We start from the raw sequence: 21,062 nt of genomic DNA, 5'->3' as shown, positions 1-21,062 counted from the left end.
GGCCAGAGATATTAATTTTATCTCTCTGATGGTATGAGATGACTTTATAGGAACCGCGTTCAAAATTAGACAGTGGGCGTGGCACAGCCCACTTTTAGGTGAAAACCCATATCTTGAGATCTGCTTAACCGATTTCAACCAAATTCGGTGCATAACGTTCTTTTTATATTTCTATATCATAGTGCGAAAATGGGCGAAATCGGATTTCAACCACGCCTACTTCCCATGTAACACCATTTTAAATTCCATCTGAACCTTTCACTTTCCACTATGGAAATAACTGTTCAAGCCCCTAGGTACTGAATATGTGGACCACAGTGCCTATAATTGACCTCCTACCGAAAATATCGGTCAATCCACAAACGAGTATACGATTTGACTTTGCAAGAGTATAAATAGTTCGGTTACATCCGAACTTAGCCCTTCCTTACTTGTTACATGTAGATTTATACAATGAATTTTATACTCTCCCAACATAGTACTACAGAGTATAACAATTTTGTCACCTAACAGTTGTTTGAATCACCTAAGACTAATCGAGATAGATATCAAGTCATATAATATATAAATATTATATAATATATAAATGATCAAAATGATGAGACAAGTTGAATTCCGAGTAACCGTCTGTCTGACCGTCTGTCCGTGCAAGCGACAACTTGGGTAAAAATTTAAATAATGTAATGAAACTTGATACACGTATTCCTTAGCATCAAATGGAGGTTGGTATTGCAAATTGGTCAAATCGAACCATTGCATACATGAAATGTGTAAAATAAGATAATAACCACTCCCGCTCCCCATGTAACGGTTATGTTGAAAACCCCTAAAAGTGCGAAAACTCACTGCATATATGCGCCACAAGCATTAAATTTCACAACGATAATGGTAAGAAAGGGTTTATAAAAGCAGGTGCAAAAATTGGACAATGGGTGTGGCACCGGCCACTTTTAGGTGAAATCCTCTATCTCAGGAACTACTTGACCGATTTCAAATTTTGTGTGTGAGGTTACCCAAACATTCCTATTATACACTATGAAAATGGGCGAAATCGGATGGCAACCACGCTCACTTCCCATATAACAATCTTTTAAATTCCATCTGATTCTTTCACTCAGCATTATACAAATCAAACATCAATGATAATATCAGAATATACATATCTTTTCATAAATAGTGTCCTCAAGGTATTTCCTCTTATGCGCAAATATTTCCAAAGTCCAACTACTTGTATAACTTGTGCCAATAATGGGTAAAATCGGGTCAACACTTTCCTTAGCCCCCATATAGGTACAATACTTAACATACACAGATATTTTCGAACTTCCGGTTCTTAATGAAATTCAGAAATAATATTTTTCTATGAACAGTGTATCCTCTTGCCATAAATGGATGAAATAACAGCGATACTTTCCTTTAGCCCTTAATGATTTGTTTAATATAAACAACAACTGATACTATGCCCCTGGCTTTGATATTTGAAAATAATGATGAAAGTATAAACTGTTCGGTTACACTCGATCTTAGCCCTTCCTTATTTGCTATGTATCCAGTTACTAATCGTATATGTAGGCTTGTAAACAAATTTAAGTGTTAAAAAATGTGGAATATTTTTTATTTTTAAGGTGGGCACACTTACAACATTTAAGATTCTCATAAAGTCACATGTATGTATGTGCATCGAAATACCAGCTGTACTCGGCACACTCCCGCATGCATGTCATATATTGTATTTACAATATATATTATAGTAGTATAGTATGTATACGGCTATATGTATACGTAACAGCGTATGTATGTGTGTATAGTTTGCACGAGATTTGAGCACCTTCGCCCAATGAAGCAAGTTATGATAAATATAAAGGCCGAAATTGGATGACCTGCATAATTAAAATTTAGACTCAAAACTTAAGAGTTACGAAAAAACTTTGGTGTAGGCACAATTTATATGTGAAGTAAGTAAGGTAGACAAGTCCGTGTGGAACTGGAAATTAAATACTCCCGTAAACAGCAGGAATTTTAAGAGGGTGAAATGGTATAATACACCTAATCAAATATGCAACTCATGTGTACTTTTACTATAACTACGAGTTCTAGTTGAGTATGAAACCCTTAAACTAAATGTGAATTTCAATATGTCAAAATACGCTATATATCTCATATCGTCTAAAACATAAGCGAAATCATTACCTCTACTTCCTCTAATTGTTATAATGAAACGCTGTTCAATATTACTAATCATTGTAATTGTAGGGCTATGTGTGAATAAAAATACTCTTACTACAATATAAGTAAAGGTCATGTATGTATGTAAGTTTATATACTTTATATTTACATATTTTCCATACACTTGTTTGTGGAATGGCAGATTAGAAATATTTATTCGTTCATGTGCAATCCATCAATAACTATTGATATATGCAAGTACATACATACATATGTATTTATGTCTTTTGTAAAGTTTCATCTGACCTACCCTTAGAAAATTGTGATTTGTGAGCTTAATGAGATTTCGCCACATCACTCAAATATTTTTTGCTTCTTATTCTTCCCGAGTTAATAATAGTCACTCGAAGATTTGTCTTTACACTTTTGCGCCACCAAGAAATTTCCTGAGCATCAATAAATTTACGTGAAACCATTGTTGTATGTGTATATCGATGCGTCTCAGTGTTACTAACTACAGTAGCGGCTAAGAGAAATAACGGATGATCCAAGTACAGGTACCTTTTTCACGCGTAAGTCGTGTCAAGTTGTCTTGTTATTTTTGTTCAGTATTGTTTGGCATTTCATCATAGAAAGACTTACGCCTGAACAAGATTTACAAATTATTCAACTTTATTACGAAAATTTACGTTCTGTAAGAAATGTGTTCCGCGCGCTTCGCTCAATTTATGGTCAACATAATCGGCCTACTAAGCGTACTATTCGCAACACTATCAACCATCTTGAGACCCAGCATTCATTATTGTATAATATTCGACCGAATAGACCACGTCTAGCACGCAGTGAAGAAAATATAGCGGCCGTAGCTGAAAGTGTACATGAATGCCGTGAAGAGTCGGCGCCGTTCGCAGCAACTTGGACTGACGTATGGAACGACTTGGCACATTATACGTCGAGATCTTAAATTGAAAGCGTACAAAATATAGTTATAGTAGTTATATAGTTCTTGCACAAGCTCTCGACCTATGGGCTCTTGAAAGGTTGCAAGAAAATCCGACATGCGATGAGGCCCATTTCTGGCTCAATGGGTATGTAAACAAGCAAAATTGCATCATATGGGACGAAGAGCAACCTGAAGAAATTCAAGAGCAGCGATTTCATCTACAAAAAACAACGGTTTGGTGTAGTTTGAAGCCCTGTGAAATTATCGGTCCATATTCCTTCAAAAATGATGCCACTGAGTAACAGTCAATGATGACCATTATCACGCCATGATAATCGACTATTTTATGCCTAATATTAAAGCTCGTGATCTCGGTGACATGTGGTTTCAACAAGACGGCGCCACTTCCCACTCATTGCATCAATCAATGGAAGATCGTATGATATAACGCCGTTAGACTTTTTCCTGTGGGGATATGTAAAGTCTAAAGCCTATGCGGACAATCTCGTTTCGATTGAAACCTTTGAGCAAAACATCACGCGTATCATTCGCCAGTTACCAGTCGAAATGGCAAAACGAGTCATCGAAAATTGGTCTCAACGGATGGACCATCGGAGACGAAGCCGCGGCCAACATTTTAAAGACATAATTTTGAAAGAATAAATGCCAAAGAATGTTTTTTCGAATGATAATGAACATTCCCCATTAAATTTAAACTTTCTGTGTTTTTTTCTTCAGAAAAGTACCTCGAAATGGATCACCTTTTATGCACATAAAAATAAGGAATGATTTCCAATAATCGAAAAAATCGGAAGATGCATACATGTACGAACGTTTTTTTTTTTTTTTTTTGTGAGAAAATGAAACACTAATTTTTAATGGCAAAGTAAGAAAAATTTATTCAAGTAATGACCATTGCTTTTTACATATTTTGGCCACCATTCTGGCAATTTGCCAATAGAAATGTTCGTCTTTCGAAGCAAACCAATCAGACACCCAATTTTCAACTTCTGCGTAGGAATCGAAGTGCTGCTCAGTCAATGCGTGTCCCATCTATTGAAAGTAAATGATAATCGGAAGCAGCTCCCAGCCATGTACTTTGATTAATTGTATCCGTGTAACAAAATTACTTTGCCGTGTCTTCTGAACCATTCTGGTCGTTTTTCGATCAATGCATGATTCAAATTGATCAATTCTTGTCTGTGGCGATTAGTATTAACAGTTTTACCAGGTTTTAGAAGCTCATGGTATACCACACTCTTCTGATCCCACCAAACACACAGCATTGCCTTCTTACCGATTCGATCTGTTTTTGCAGTCGATGTTGATGGCTGTCCCGGATTAAACCATGATTTTCTCCGTTTAGGATTCTTAAAATAAATCCATTTTTCATCGCCAGAGACAATGATGCAAAACTGATTTGATTTCGTATATTTGAAGCAAAATTTCACAAGTGTTTTTTTTCGGTTTTCCATTTGTCGTTCATACAATTCATGTAGCACCCATTTTCCACACTTTTTGACCTTTAGCATAGCTTTCAAACAGCCTAAAATTGTTCGTTGTGCAACATTTAACATGGCTGCCATTTGCTTTTGACTCAAAGTATCATCTTCATCCAATATTGCTTGCAGTTCGGCGTCTTCAACCAGTTTTGGTGGTCTTTCACGTTCTGCATTTCTCACATCAAAATCATTATATCTTAACCGTTGAAACCATCTTTTGCATGTTGCTTCTGATATAACATAACTACCATATGCCTCGACAACATTCGATGCGCCTCTGCAGCACTTTTTTTCAAATAGAAACAAAAAATTAATGCTTTCCGCAAATCATCACTTACCGGTACAAAATTTGACATTTTCAACACAATGAAAAAACATGATGTTGCTTGTTGAATGACTATAAGGATATTGAATATGTTTGATAGACGTCATACCAACTAAACAGAAAAATAAAACAGGAAACAGCAATAAAAGAGTCACAATTTTAAATAGATTTTTACATATAATATTTTATATAGGAAATTGTACTTAAACACCACAGTTGCTTCGTTACTCACTAATACTCGAGTTTAGGAAAAGGGGATTGAAAAGGATTAAAAAAAACAAAAAAGCATGTTTAGCAGTGCCGGATCCACCGAAAGCCTTATCTTAAAAACTTTTGGGAAAGATGTTTTGTTTACAATGTCTAACGCATCGAGAGCGTTTCAAAAATGCTTGACTGAAAATCGCCGGTTCCTCATACTTTGTCATAACATAGAACGCAAACAATGATTCAGGTTTTTCTTCGTTAATCATAATTTGCTTTCAAATTCACAAACATTATCTAAAATTGATTTATGGTCTATAAACTTCCTCTTCAAGTGAGCAATAAAAGTAGGTGTTGAAAAAAGAAATGTAAAATGCAGTGCGATAGAATATTTGGGGTCATTCGTTTTCTTTGCCTTGATTTGTGTGTCTAGTTGAGTACATCCTTCTTCAACGTGTTCGAAGATCAAGTGAAAGTTTTTGTCTGCATTTAGCCGCTTTTCTTGACAAAATACATAAGTGTTTATGATTTAATTGTGATGGAGATGACATATTCTTATTTTCACTTTCATGTTGCTTACGAGTCAGTACCGAAAATAACCAGGATTTCTGAGCTTAGTTTACGGTCATTTGCTTGAGAAAAATTATAAGAAAAGTTGCAAGTGCGAAGTATTAGTAAGTTAATAGATCGATTCACAGAGTCCGCTACTATCATAAAATCAGAGCGCGAAAAATTATTTTAATTCAAATTCTGAAGAATTTACGAAGTGACATCAATATTAAAACTATGTTGGAGAAAAATGTGTCTGTAAAACCAACCCAGTTATAACTATGTATAGTGTGTTCGAAAAACAACGGAAATTTTAAAATTAAAACTTGGCGTCTTTGGAGAGTCCAATTGTAATTTTATTTTTAGTTTAGACGTGTTTTTATGAGCTAGGAAATGACTCCGTGTGACTTTTTTCTGTTTCCAAAAAAAAAAGAGAGCATTAAAGGACCGTCGTTTTACAAGCATAGATGACATTAAAAATGTTTAAGAAGTGTTAGGACGATTGGAAGAAGCACTGCCATAAGTGCCTAATATCGATTTATATATATTATATATTGAAGGCGACAGCACTAATGTAGATAAATAAATACATATATTTTTCAAAAAATTTAAATTTCCATTATTTTTTCAACACAATTCGTAGATGAAGCAAATATGTATCACGTACAGCTTTATTATTGGATACCGCGATAAAAGAGGTCGATTAAATTAAAGATATCCTGACAGTGCCGAAGTCAATTGGGTTGACACTGAGAACTAAAAGTTTCCCATAAAAAATCATAAAACACTCAAACGTTTACGGAACGTGAGAGAACAAATTGGTGGTGCGCCACTCTACTGCATGTCATCGTCACTGACGTCGTTAATAAGCTTCTTTTTTATCATTCCAGTTTTTCCCATTTCCTTTATTATTTGTCAATCGCCTAAAAATAACCATCATACGGAATACATATGTAAGTTTGTACGCTTGTACACATGTCTAACCGAGTTAATCAGGGTGCGAACTCACGATGTACGTGGACATCGATCTGATTATTATTCTTATATCCACAATGTATTCTTACAGCTTATTCACCACATACATATCAGTGTTCGTTGTGCATTCCCTCAAGTGCTTACACACACTGTAGCGGGCGTGTCTGAAGTCCATCTAAAATAAAAAGTAAGAAAATGGGAGATATGTCCGGTGTCATAAAATCTTCTGCTTTTTATTAAGACGTCGTAATCATCTTGTCACAAATACGCTTCAGCTAGATGCTGCATACAAATATCTTCTGTCCGTATATTTGAAGCGAGTACTTAAGGCACGAGCCATTCTCATCCTCGCCTTTGATTTAATCACATAACACGACGTGTTTATGAATCAACGACGTTACGCCCCTGTGGGCATCATCCATGCATGCCAGCGCCCTGCGGGATTGTTGAAGTACCGGCAGGGCAGCGGTAATTTTTTTTTAGAAACTCATCGTTTAACAGTGACAAAACGCCAATCACGCCATTATTTAAGTCAACACAGAACTTTAGGATATACTCAATTTCCTTTGTAGATCGAAAGCATATACTGTAAGCACGAACATACATATGGTATTCTACATATGTACTTATGTACATATGTATATGCGAACCCCGCAGTACACTCAATGAACCGCTAGCAACTTGCCATCCGACTATATTTTATTTCTACAGGTAACCGGTATTTTCTGCTTATCGATGTCTTACCAAATTTGTATTGTTAAATTTCACTCGTTCTGGAACAACTATTCAAAAAGAATCGACAGTCTGAAGGTTTTCTAACTGAAATGTATAATGATTTTAGGTTATAACTAATTTCAAGACAATAGGGTACAAGCAGGGTACAACAAGTAAAGATTCCAAAAATTTCTCTTAACATTTGTAAATATAAACACAATGAATAAAGTGCACGAAAATTCATGTTTAAAGTAATTCACAAATCATTTTAAAATTAAAAGGAAATTTTTTTTTTAATCTGTTGCATAGCTCCTATGGCGGGCTTTGAGCGTGGGGACTGAATCCAAAAAGTCCGTAATGAAAATAAACCTAACACGATCACAAAGTATGCGCAAAATGTTTGATGGGTGATTTAAAAATAATTATGTTTAAGATACAATGTTTTCAATGGCTGATAAGAAAATATAGAATTTAACAAAAATTAAATAATAAAAAATATATTATTCAATATTCGTAATATGAGTAACATTATTATTAATTTGGTAAATAGCTACCCCACCTTTTGGAACAGTATCTCGTTTGAATTGAACAATTGAAATTAGGTATTTCAATCGGATTATCAATGGTAATAAATTTCCATTCATCTTGGCTGGCAAATTCAACATAAACTTCGCTGATAAAAAATCAGAGCGGTTGACAACTTTTCTTTCGGAAAAATTTAATTTGAAAATGAATAATGATCTACAAGAATCCACAACAAAATATGGGACCACCATTGACACGGTATCTTCCAGATATTTAGAGGATATCAAGTCTCAAACCTGTGTTTCTTATTTCAGTTACCATACACGTATAGTTTCAATGATACAAATTCCTGAATTACCTACATGAATTGTAAGATAATTAAAATTATTTAAACAATATTGACTTCTCATTTACTTAATGCTCATTTTCTTCACGCTCTAAAAGTGTAACTTGAATTAATATTAAAGAAAAAACTTGAATTAATATCAAAGAAAAAAAATTAATAAATTATTATAATTGCATAAGTTGATAAAAAATATTATGCAATAGCTCAACCGCGGCAGTCCGCAAGTGCCACACGTATATTTTTTTGTTTTTATTTTTATTGAACAGTTTAGCAACTTTTATCACTTTTTATTTGGTATAATAATAACAATTATTTGTTTCTCAATGATAAAAACCATTAGATTGATTCTTTCATTCTTGTTGATATTTTTTTTTGTACAGAAAACATTTTCCTTCCAGTTTTGGGGGGGATTATGGGTATCAAATGTAGATCCGCCACTGATAGGTATAGGCATAACTAGGTATGTACTTGTATATCAAATCTCTAGTTTTACATAGTTCAATATTGTTCCTAATAAAGTTGCTTGAGTATATCCCTTCATATAACAAAAACTCGCGTGCAGCACAGTACACATGATGGATGTGAATACATCTTTACCGATTCATTGAGAGTGGGAGTGAGAGAAAAAAACAGAAAAAGAGTTTTATTATACATATTACAGGAATAATCGAAATAATAAGATGTGATATACAAATTTAATATTTAATTTATTTTTACAATTTGTACATTATTTTCTAACACAGGACGTTTAGGTATAGCGGATATTATCGCTTAAGGGTAAATAAACTATGAAACATATGTTCGTGATTCTAAATACAGTACATTTCTGGAGAATAGAGCATTAATCGTTGTTCCTGATTTAGTAGGGGCAATTTTGCGGCTGTTATTCATATCTAAACGAAATTTTTCACGAAGAAAGTGAAATTTGTACATTATCTTCTGTCGGAGCAGGTGTGGGTATAGCGGATTTTATGCCTTTATGGTATCTAAAGTATGAAATATATGTTCGTGCTTCTAAATAGTGTAGATTTCTAGAGAATAGAGCATCCTTCCTGATTTAGTCGAGGCAATTTTCCGATCGTTATTCATTTCTAAACGAAATTTTTAACGAAGGAAGTGAAATTTGTACATTATCTTCTGTCGGAGCAGGTGTAGGTATAGCAGATTTTATGCCTTTATGGTATCTAATATGAAATATATGTTCGTGCTTCTAAATAGTGTAGACTTCTAGAAAATAGTGCACGCTTCCTGATTTAGTCGAGGCAATTTTCCGATCGTTATTCATTTCTAAACCAAATTTTTCACGAAGAAAGTGAAATAGTGGCAAGGACACACCCTCCGCAAAATTTACATTAAAGTCACCACCGATAATCAATGGTATGTGATCATCACCCCAACCAAGGAAAACAGCAGCGCCATAAGTGGACATAACCAACGAACTCTGTATGAAAAAACATGCTATCCTCAATTTTTTTTTTTGGTTAGGAGATATGTAGGTAAATCGCTGCGATATAATCACATTTCCATTTGATATTTTACATTTACTCAGCTGAAAACTTTTAATGTATCGCATTCATTATAAAAGATCCCAACACCTTTTGCTCGAATATTCGGTCCTTTATATTTGACGACACTGTGAAGTTTGATATGCTAACGTTCTCGTCATTGTCTAACCGAATATCGGTTAAAAGGGTTTATATTGATAATCCTTTCCTTTGGCGAATAACATCAAGCATTTGTTTATCAACAGTTTTCAAACGATTCAACGAAAGTCTTCGCAATTCGTCTTTTAAATATGTCATTTCTGTTGCAGCTCTCCGAGCATGATAAATTCGTAAATCGTCATTTGTTGTAGTTATCCATAATCCTTTGATACTAGTTTTAATCCCTTTTAATCATTCACTTAATTGGCAATTATATTGTGAATTGATAAAATATTATTATAAAATTACCAAAATATTTTCCAGCAACATTATTCTATTCATTTCACTAAAACTTTTTTACTATGAACAAAGTACAACAATAAATTAAGTCTAGTTCTCGAATTAACAAAAGTGTTTACGTTTTTGTTTACAATTTACATACTGTTCTACGCTTCTTCTTCTTATCTCAAAAGAATTACGTCACAAGATGGCGGTTGGCGTAATCTTGTATTCTATAATTCTTGAGTCGATGACGTATGCTGTTGTCGTAATCTTCTGTACTCGAATGCATCAGTTAGTCACCGACACAAAACCGTAGACCATATCAGCTGATACGACATATCTTATGAAAGTGGAATGTAAATGAACACTCACCACCACTTCTATGTGCAAAAGCAAAAGCATCTAAATTAAGTAATGGCAACAATGATCAAATGAAAACAAAAGAAAACAACTGATTTCTACGTTGGCACTACGGGCATAACTTTCGACAAATTTCGTTTGATACGGAAACGTCGGTCACTAAGTCTTTTGAACACAAAGAGGACTGCATGATAGGACGTAGCGACAGCGGAATTTTCTTGGCAGCAAATGTCGTCTTGAAGCCAGCTTCTTTAACATTCTGAAGACCGCAGCGACATATCAAACAGCTGATGTACACAATTGCCGTACTAAAACCTTTTGCTTCATTGAAATTTAAATATTTTGTTCAAAGTGAACTCTATTTGTTTTAAATTATCAATTGTTATTACAAATTATATATCAAAGCTATTTTATGCTTTTGTTGGTAAGACAACGTTAGACGTGTTAGAGCTTTGAATAATTTTACATTTCACATATTATTGGCAACACTACAGCTGCCCATTGTAGTCGGCAAAATTAGAAATGGTTTTAATCTAGCGACAGCGACAACTTCAAGCCTGCTGCCATGAAGTCGTACAGTAGTCTAAATAACTGTATCCATCCATTACTATTTTAATATATTATATTAATACCCGAACGACTTCGAAGTGTTGTATGTACATACGTATGTACCAATTTGCAGCTATAAGCCTGCGAAATGAATCGGCCAAGCATACGTATCAAAATGCATGTACATCTGTCTAAGACTGAGAGCAAAACAACACATAATTTGCTACAATATCCATACAAGAAACTGCTGATGGATTCATCAATACACTTACATTTTTATGTCAGTCGTGGCGGACAGTTTACTTGTCAACTGACCATCACTATTACTGTTAAACAGTGACATCTTCGAATTATATTACTTCCATGTGTAAGAATGAAATAGCTGAATCCTTTTGTGCTGTCACCACTGACAGTCTGACTATCAATGTTGATGATTGTCAAAAAAAAAAAACGTTTATCAACACTTATCTCTTTGCGCTAAAGCAACCCTGTCAAAAAGGGACAAATAAAATTCCATATAAGTTTCTCAACAACTGCGCAGAAAAATTTTGAATTTGACGCAAACGAAAAGGGTTGCACGCTTCTGTGCAAAACTCTTTTGGGTTTGTTGTTAAAAATATACATTTTTATAAAAAAGAGAAGTTTTCAAATATAATATACCTACATACGTAAGTTAAATAAGTATCAAATACTATATATTTATCTAATTTCCATTTGCATTTTTAAATTCAGAAATATCCACTGATTGGGGAAAGACGTACACAAAGCTATTGAGAGGAGGAGAAAGAATCAAGTGAAATTTTCTTTTCATATTTTATTATATAATTATTATTTTTGTTGATTCCTTTTTATATTTATATATTATAAATAATTTTGATTAAACGTTTAAAATTTATTAAAGAAATAAAAATTATATTACCTACTGCGCAAAAGAATGTATCAGTTGTGATAGATTTATAGTCATAACTGACAATTTTCAGCTTTGATGGATTTGTGGAAAAAAATTTAAAAAAAGGAAAAGGCATGACAGTGAGCAGCATAGATATATAGTGAATCAATTCCGAATACCCATTTGTTAAAGGGAGATGCAAACTCACACACGTACGTTTGTTTACATCAGTTTTTGCATAAGGCTCTTAAGAAAATAATAGAAACTTTGTTCTGCGCACTGACAATTTTTTTCAGCTGTGCATATTACCGTCAGATCCCTACAAGAACAGTGACAGTAATCTGACGGGTAATATGACAGTCATAGCAGAAAAAGTTTAGGTATATAAAGTCAGATTTAAGCACTGAGCTCTATTCCGATATCTTCATTGGTGCTTGATTAATACTTCAGGTATTTTTTTACTACATTCAATACTACTTTAATTATAACTTCAGGTGTTGACAAAACTTTATATTAAATCGTGCAAAGTTTTATGCTGATAACTTTATTATTGTTTGATTTACCTATATACTGGAAAGTAAGAAAATCAGTTGGAATTTAAAACTTTGTTATATGGAAGCTAGGCAGGATATCTTACATATTGGTATAGTATATATGGCATAAGGGGTTAAGGGTAGTCAGAATTTAAAAGAAATCAATTTGTTATTTTGTTTTTGCATTTTCGTTAAATGTAATATCTTGAAAATATTCTCTGAAAATTTTGATCCGATAATTGCTTTTTGAGTTATTCCACAAATAACAAACATTGCTCGGGTACTTCAAAGCGCTCGGGAGCAGGTAGCTAGCGGCAGCTGCAAGAGACACTAAATGCGATTTTCTCAAAACTATGTTTTTCGAACTGGTGACAACTGTAACTCGAAAACCGCTCAGTGGATTTTATTGAAATTTATACAGATTTAAGAATAAATAATAAACTCGGGCCTGATTGAAAGATTTTTTTTTTTAATTTTATTTTTTTCCCAAAAATCTAGAAAACAATTTCCTGAGGCCGCCATTTTGTTAATTTATGAAAAAAAAGTTACGATCAGGAACAGGATTATCTATTTATAAAACAAACTTTTCCTATCCGATTTTCTATCTATTTTGTAAAATAACATGATTTAATAGCAAAAATAAAACTACTGTAAATTCTCATTTTTTCATGCCTCTGACTACCCCTAACCTCATAAGGCCAACTGGAAATTTGAAAATCTTATGTTAGGTATATGAGAGATTGGGGTAGTATAGAGCCGAGTTTATAGTATTTATTTTTGGCAATACAACACACTATTAACAGAATAAAATGCTCTCTAAGTTTCATTAAGGTACCTGACATACCATTACCAACATATGTGGAGTAAAATCAACAGGATGTTTGAAAATCATGTGAATGCGCTATTATAAGAAAAATACATCCTTTTAATTTTATTAAAATAGCTCATATATTGACCGATGTATGCGATATGAAGTAAACAGGGTTCGAAAATGTTTCGATAAGGTTCCGATTCAATCCATTGACCACTATTTCTGGTAATGAGCATGGACCAGGCACTGGAATCCCATATTCGGTAACTGAGGGCTTAAACATTTATGGTCCGATTATTAAAATTTTTAGACTCGAGATGCTATACCTTAAAAGCACTATTTGTGAAAAGTTGTGTCCCTATATATTAGGTCAAGTAAAAAGGTCGTACGGTTTTTATCTAAGAGATGGCGTTATTTTCCATAGTACTAATGTTACGTGTCGCATCATGTCATACTATACGGCGCTGATAACGTGTTTATTCGCGCTAAAAGTTTGTCTTTGACAGTTTTTCGATTGATTGACTCAGTACGTTGTGAACGCTCGTCGAAGATGGACACCAGCAAAGAGAAAATTCGCTATATTTTACAATTTTACTTCGATCAAGGCGGAAAAGCAGCCAAAGCGGCTGAAAAAATTAATTCAGTTTATGGTCTCGATACTGTAAACGAACGTGTAGCACAAAAGTGGTTTGCTAGGTTCCGTTCCGGTAATTTCGATGTCAAAGATGCACCACGCGTCGGGAGGTCTGCCGTCGGAAATTGCGATAAAATCATGGAAATAGTGGAAACAGACCGTCACGTGAGCACTTATTTAATTTCTGAGGAACTAAAGATAAGCTAAAAAACAGTTTGGAATCATTTGCATAACCTTGGATTCAAAAAGAAGCTCGATGTTTGGGTGCCACACGACCTAACGCAAAAAAACATGATGGACCGAATTTCCATCTGCGAATCGCTGCTGAATCGCAACAAAATGGACCCGTTTCTGAAGCGGATTGTGACTGGCTATGAAAAATGGGTCACTTACGACAACATCGAGTAAACGGCAAACGGTCGTGGTTAAATCTCGGGCTGTTCCCTTATGGCCAAACGCTTAATTCGGCCCTCTACTGTCAACAACTGAACTGGACCGCTTGAAGGCAGCACTCATCCAGAAGAGGCCATCTTGGATCAACAGAGGCCGAATTGTGTTCCATCAGGACAACGCCAGGACACACACGTCTTTGGTGAGGCGCCAGAAGCTCCGGGAGCACCCACCATATAGCGCACCATGGCGAACGCGCTTAATGGTGAGAAGTTGGCCTCAAGAGAGGCCTGTGAAAATTGGCTCTCCGAGTTTTTTGCCAATAGGGACGCAGCCTTCTACGAGAGGGGTATAATGAAGTTGGCATCTCGTTGGCAACAAGTTTACGAACAAAACGGCGCATATTTGACTTAAATGGGACAAATGTACACAAGGTATATCATCTTTTGATGGATTTGTGAACTGGAAAGTGTAAAATCATATGGAATTTAAAATTGCACTATATTGGAAGTAGGCGTGTTGTAGCCCGATTTCACCTATTTTTGCACTGTAACATGAGAATGTTAAAATAGTCCTTGATACATAGGTACACATTAGTATGTATGAAATTAGTAAAGTAGTTTCAGAGATATGTGATTTCAACTAATTGTGGGCGATGTCACGCACTTTTAGTAGTTCTTAAAAAAACCGTTATATAGGAAGTGGGAGGATGATAACCCGATTTCATCCATTTTCACACTATCAAAAGTGTGTAAACCATATTTATTCTGTGGAACTTTGGGTCATATAGCTCGAAAGGTTTAGGAGATATATACATTAACATTAAACTTATTAGAAGGCGGGGTCACGAACACGTTTTCCTATGATAGATGTCCCTCCCCAATGCAGTTCCCAATTAGAGTTTTATACCTTAGTTTAGTGCTTATTAATGGCATTTTATAGGTTTTCGATTAATGGCGTTTTTTGACATGGCAGTCTACTCATCTCGTCATCCTTATAATTTATTTATGTATAACCCTATATATAACTTGTTGTGTATTTAGGTGATACTAACAACCGTTAAGTGAGCAAACTATTATACTCTGTAGCACCATGTTGCAAACATCGCGATTTATTTTTCAACAATTCTTGGCCTTTCTACTCGAGATAATTGAACCAGCAAACGCAACAGTTTACTTATGTACAATATTTCATGCAAAATAAATATTACCCACGTATTCTTTTGAAATGCATACTGTTTCTACTTTAACGCACCTTCAATCGGCCGTCTACCAATAGGAGATCGTCGAATTTTTTGAAGTTATCCTCCGTGGAAGTTATTTTCGGACACCTGGGAATGGCTTATTAAAAATCACTGTGCGGCCATGTTAAAATTCATGAAACCAATTTTTGACACTTTGACCTTCAAAACAAAAAGGGATAGAATCGCACACCGACTCTTTTTTCAGCTTTCTAAAATCCGCTGACACGACCTCCTCCACACCCGGTCAGAAAAAAATTACTATTCCGATTTGTTTGAAATTTTGATAGTGAGCAAACGGGTGGTGAAGCTAAGTCATTATCGAACCGCTGGTATATGTATGTATATACAATAAGTATGTGCACATAGTAAACTCGTAATCATATACAGTAGAATCCGTTTATTACGACTCCGCTTATATTGACCAACCGGTTATATGACCCATTTTTAATAAATTATGTACGGTTATAATGACCGACTTGATTCTTTACACCTCTAGTAATGATCGTTGATTCCCGACGACGATCGGCAAATGGCTCGTTTTTATTTAGAATCTCATTGAGTAATTGACGCTTGAAGGTCACGCATTAATTATCGTTTGTTACTGTGAAAAAAATTTCATCTCAACGACGTAAAGCATTTACAATTGAGGAGAAAGGTGCAATAATATGCAGACTAGAAAAAGGAGAATCTAACTCATGTTTCGCAAAAGAATTTGGCGTGGGTCATTCGACAATTTCAATGATTTTTAAAAACAAGAACCGTATTAAGCAATCGTTCAATTCTAATGAATTGAAACCGAAGAGGCGTAAGATAATCAAGCATTAATTCAGTGGTTTAAAAACATGTGAAACAAAGGAATACCTGTCAGTGACCCTATGCTACAAATCGTTTTGCCACGCATTTTTCTATATATTATATATTCTCGACTTCAATTGTTCTGCAAGCTGGATCTTCGTCTGTTGATCAACAACAAACTGGTTAATATCTGTGTGGCCGAATTTACGAAGACAATTTTCTGATGATGAGATATTTAATGCTGATGAAACTGGTATGTTTTACAAATTAATGCCGGATACAATTTAAAATTTAAAGGTGAAAATTGTAGAGGAGGTAAGTTGTCGAAAGATAGAATAACTGTCATGGTAGCAACGAATATGAGTGGCACAGAGAAGAAGAAATTGCTCATTATTGGAAAGTCACAAAAACCAAGATGTTTTAGAAGTGTCAAATCATTATCTGTTGATTATGCTGACAATCGTAAAACTTGGATGACGTCAGAACTTTTTTAAAAATGGCTTCGTGATTGGGATCGTGATTTGGTGAAGAAGAAGAAAAAGATTCTATTGCTGGTTGATAATTGCCCGGTGCATCCAAATGTTACTGATTTAAATTCTATAACACTTGCTTTCCTTCCGCCGAATACAACATCAGTACTACAGCCAATGGATCAGGGAATAATACGATCACTCAAAACGAATTTTAGGAAGAACCTTGTGCTCAAAATGATTAATTGTCTTGATGCTAATGAAAACAACACTTCTACAAAAATAACGGTGCTTGATACAATTCTGATGGTTAATGATGCCTGGAATAAAATGTCACAAAGTACCATTTTTAACTGTTTCAAACATGCAGGATTCATTGAACGCCACGACGGTTTACCTATTCAAATATCAGAACATGAATTCGACGAAGAAGATGGCATTATTTTATCTTTGCGTCACGAAACCAAAATTCAGATTCTTTAGCAACCCCGGAAATGTGGGAAGATTATGTTGATTACCTATTCAAATATCAGAACATGAATTCGACGAAGAAGATGACATTATTTTATCTTTGCGTCACGAAACCAAAATTCAGATTCTTCAGCAACACCGGAAATGTGGGAAGATTATGTTGACATCGATAGTGGTAGATCAATTTAAAACTGAATTGGTGTCTGTAATCCAATTTGACAGAAAAATATCTGACTTATGCTAATTATAGATTATTTCTAATGGTTTATTTTATTTGACGAATAGTTTTTCTTCTTACACAAGTGGAAACTTTTTGTCGTCTGTGTGAACGGTTACGAGACTGGTAGATGCCTAAATCTGAAAAATGACGTAAAAATGCCAGTTGCTTGTAAGGAAAACGGCAGTCAGGTGACCAGTTAGCCTTGTTTTTTTGCCCTAGTCGTAAAATAGTTTATAACTACATATATATGTATGTATTATATGTGGACATTTTTCCTATTCCGTTTCATTGTACAACTCACATGTGTAAGATACCAACAATTTATATCAGCATACCATAATGGTTGATGGAAAGAAGCTCATTGGAATGCAGCGGTCAAATCGAATCATAAGTAGCTATAGTATTCATCAGAATATTTCACTCAGATAATCCACTAGCAATTTGTGCGGCAATAAGTAGATTAGTGAAACGCTTCACATCCGAATAGCCGCATACCGAAAAGGCCAGGTTATGATGGCACAATAACGTCTACTACTGTTAACTACCCGCAACCAAGCTCTGACATGCCATTCAATGTGTTGTTGGCATTTGACGTTATCTTGTATTTTACCCATTGGGTCATTGTATTGTCTAACTTGCAAGGCGTTTTATGTGGCACTCTTTTTATAGATGGGTAGCATTCTGTTTTTTACGGTTTCATGGACATTATAGAGAAAAGCCCCCTGCTTGACAATCTCATAGTTCTGTATGTGTACGTACGTATGTACATCAATGATACCATTGTCGTAATTTTCTATCCCAAGGAGATTTCCTACTTCCGATTGCAATGTATCTTAGTAGCATTTATTGATGCCTTGAATTTTATTATTTTTTCCTACTTCCCGAATTGTAGTGTAGTTTCAATATTTGCCTGGACTATAGAGATGTTTATATATATTTCATGTACATTTATTCGTTGTATGTATGTATTGTATTTTAAAAACAGCACAATGTTTGAGTTGGAGCAGGGAAAACGTTTGTGTAAATCGTTCACGTTGACTCCTTTACTTTAGTAGTAATAATAAATTAAATCAAATTCTTTTATTAAGTATGAGTCAATTCATATGTACACACCATATATTTATGTACATAAGCATAATAATGTACGTACAAATAGATTGCATACAATGATACAAAATTCTAGTAAGGTTTTTCTAAAATAGTTAATTTTAAAAATTTCTGGCCGCTGCTTTCAAAGTATTTATTTAGCCTATTAAAGTAACTAATAAGTTAATTTTACCTTCACTCACCGTTAGCAAATAATAATTAAAAAAGAAAGAGAAGCGATTTAGGCGGGTACTCAAAGAACTGATCGCTAGCGAGTCGATGAAAAAAGGGAAGCAGGATCCTTCTTTTAGTCCCTTATATATCTGTTGATGTCTTCATGGGGGTGTGATCGGTGTTAAGTTGTATTTGTGTGCGTGTTGGTGCATGGTGTAGTGATGTAGAATGTATGGTATGTAGGTGTGGAATGTATGGTAAGTAGGTGTGGTGATGTGGATGTGAATTGGTGTAGTGTGACAGTTTCTTACGGTGCGGGGGGATTGAGTGGTCATTTAGCCATCCCGGCCCCCCTAGGCAAATTATTAGCCTAGTAGTCGCTGCAGCTGTTGTAACGTTTCCACAACGCTGCTCAGACCATTGGAACGACGTGGTTGCGGTCTAGGCTGTCGACGCCGTGGGGTTACATTCCGCGGGTGTACCGCACGAGTTGAGGGTCGAGGTCCTGTTGTGCGGCTTCGCAGAGTAGGTGGCCGACCAACGTCGCGCCTCGAGATGCGATGAAGTAGTGTGTGATGTGGTCTGCTGCAAATTTGGCACAGACCCGTGGACACACACTCTTGAGTCCCATGCGTGTGCGATAGGCAGTTTAGACAGTGCCCGTGTGCCTGGGCAACTTGCTGTCGTTGCAATGGTCGCATACTTCTGAAAATCCCACAATGTTGCAGGCGATGTGGGCGCCGACAAATGGGACATCGTATACGAGGTGCATCTGAAGGCGGCGATGATAGCGTTGGTGAAGGTCGCGTGCCACCGCGAGGAACTGGTGCTGACATCGGTGTCGTTGCAGGTGCGCTTGCAGGGGCAGCTGCAGCTGCAGATCGGGGCGTTGGGGTAGGCCCCGTGCGTGGCACGTTGGTAGCCGACCGCACAGTTGGCGTGGGAGTAGTTGGCGTATCCACATCCATGTTAATCTGTATGAAAGAGTTGTTTAATTATGCAGATTTGTCATATAAAGGATATGGATGATCGTGCCACGTTATGTGGCATGAATGGGTCATCGTATTGATCGACCATTTTTTATTAGTTATTTGTTATTTTTAACGGTTATTAACGAGTTTTTCGGTTTTTTGTTTCTAGATTTGATTATTTTATTGTATTGCGGTAGTATCGGTTGATTGTTTGCGATTTGCTGTGTCGCAATTATCGGCGGTTGAGAGAAAGCATAGCTTTACGAGCGGTCTGGTTAGCATTCCGCCTTGTGTACGAAGATCAACCACTCGTATGTGACCGTCGGAGCCGTAATGTAGCTTTTCTATGCGCCCAAGCTGCCATTCGGTAGGGGGTAGACAATCATCATGGATGATGACACAATCTCCAAGTTTTGGTGCTTGTTCAGGAGTCTTCCAACGGTATCGTTTAGGGAGATCCTTTATGTATTCTTCTTTCCATCGACGGCTGAAGTCGTGATGGAGAATTTTAGTTCTGTCCCAGCGATTTAATAAGGATAGCGACTCCACGCCTGGCTCGGGTATGGCCAGAATGGGTGTTCCTTTGAGAAAGTGCCCTGGAGTTAAGGCTGTGAAATCGGAGGGATCTTGCGAAAGGATTGTAAGAGGCCGTGAATTGAGAACGGCTTCAATTCGAATTAATAATGTCGTGAATTCTTCGTAATTAAATTTGTAATTTTCAGCTACTTTTTTGAAGTGGGATTTGAAGCTTTTTACAGCTGATTCCCATAAACCACCCATATGAGGAGGGGGGATGAATTGCCAATTAATGCCTTGGGGCGCGTACTTTTGTACAATCTCAGGTGAGACTTGTTTGATAAATCCATAAGTCCACAAATTGTTTTTCCGTGGCTCTTTGAGCGCCGATAAATGTTTTACCATTATCGCTCATGATCTTCGATGGAAAGCCGCGTCGGCCGACGAAGCGAGCAAATGCCGCAAGAAAAGCCTCCTTTGTCAGATTAGTACAAAGCTCAAGGTGCCCCTGCTGAAAATGTACTTCTTTATTTGGGGCTTAAGTCGGGGAATGTAAAATTCCTGGCGGACCATATGTTGCATGAGGCGATGTTCGGCATGAAGCATTAATATGTGGATATAATTGATGAGTAGTGTGGCAAGTCGAGACTTCTCTGGAACAATTATGGGATGGCGTTCGTTATACGTTAGGCTTGAATTGGCAAGCCGACCATTCACACGAAGAAGACCTTTCGTGTCGAGGAATGGGTTTAGAACTAAGAGGGGACTTCTCTTGTCAA

At 35.9% G+C, this 21,062-nt stretch overlaps 1 protein-coding gene and 1 pseudogene across 1 annotated transcript; one reads left to right on the top strand and one right to left on the bottom strand.

The window, feature by feature from the left end:
- Positions 1 to 16,719: 16,719 nt before the first annotated feature.
- LOC138856108 (tigger transposable element-derived protein 4-like) lies at positions 16,720 to 17,505 on the top strand. The gene is given in 2 exon segments (XM_070106527.1): positions 16,720 to 17,298; positions 17,419 to 17,505. Coding segments are annotated over 2 exon segments (666 nt in total).
- A 572-nt stretch (positions 17,506 to 18,077) lies between these two features.
- On the bottom strand, positions 18,078 to 19,824 carry LOC138856107 (uncharacterized; annotated as a pseudogene).
- Positions 19,825 to 21,062: the final 1,238 nt, after the last annotated feature.

Source organism: Bactrocera oleae, chromosome 3 (assembly GCF_042242935.1).
Source record: "Bactrocera oleae isolate idBacOlea1 chromosome 3, idBacOlea1, whole genome shotgun sequence".
In the NCBI taxonomy this organism is placed as follows: domain Eukaryota; kingdom Metazoa; phylum Arthropoda; class Insecta; order Diptera; family Tephritidae; genus Bactrocera; species Bactrocera oleae.
Note: the sequence above shows the minus strand (reverse complement) of the source record. Positions and strands in the feature narration are given on the sequence as shown.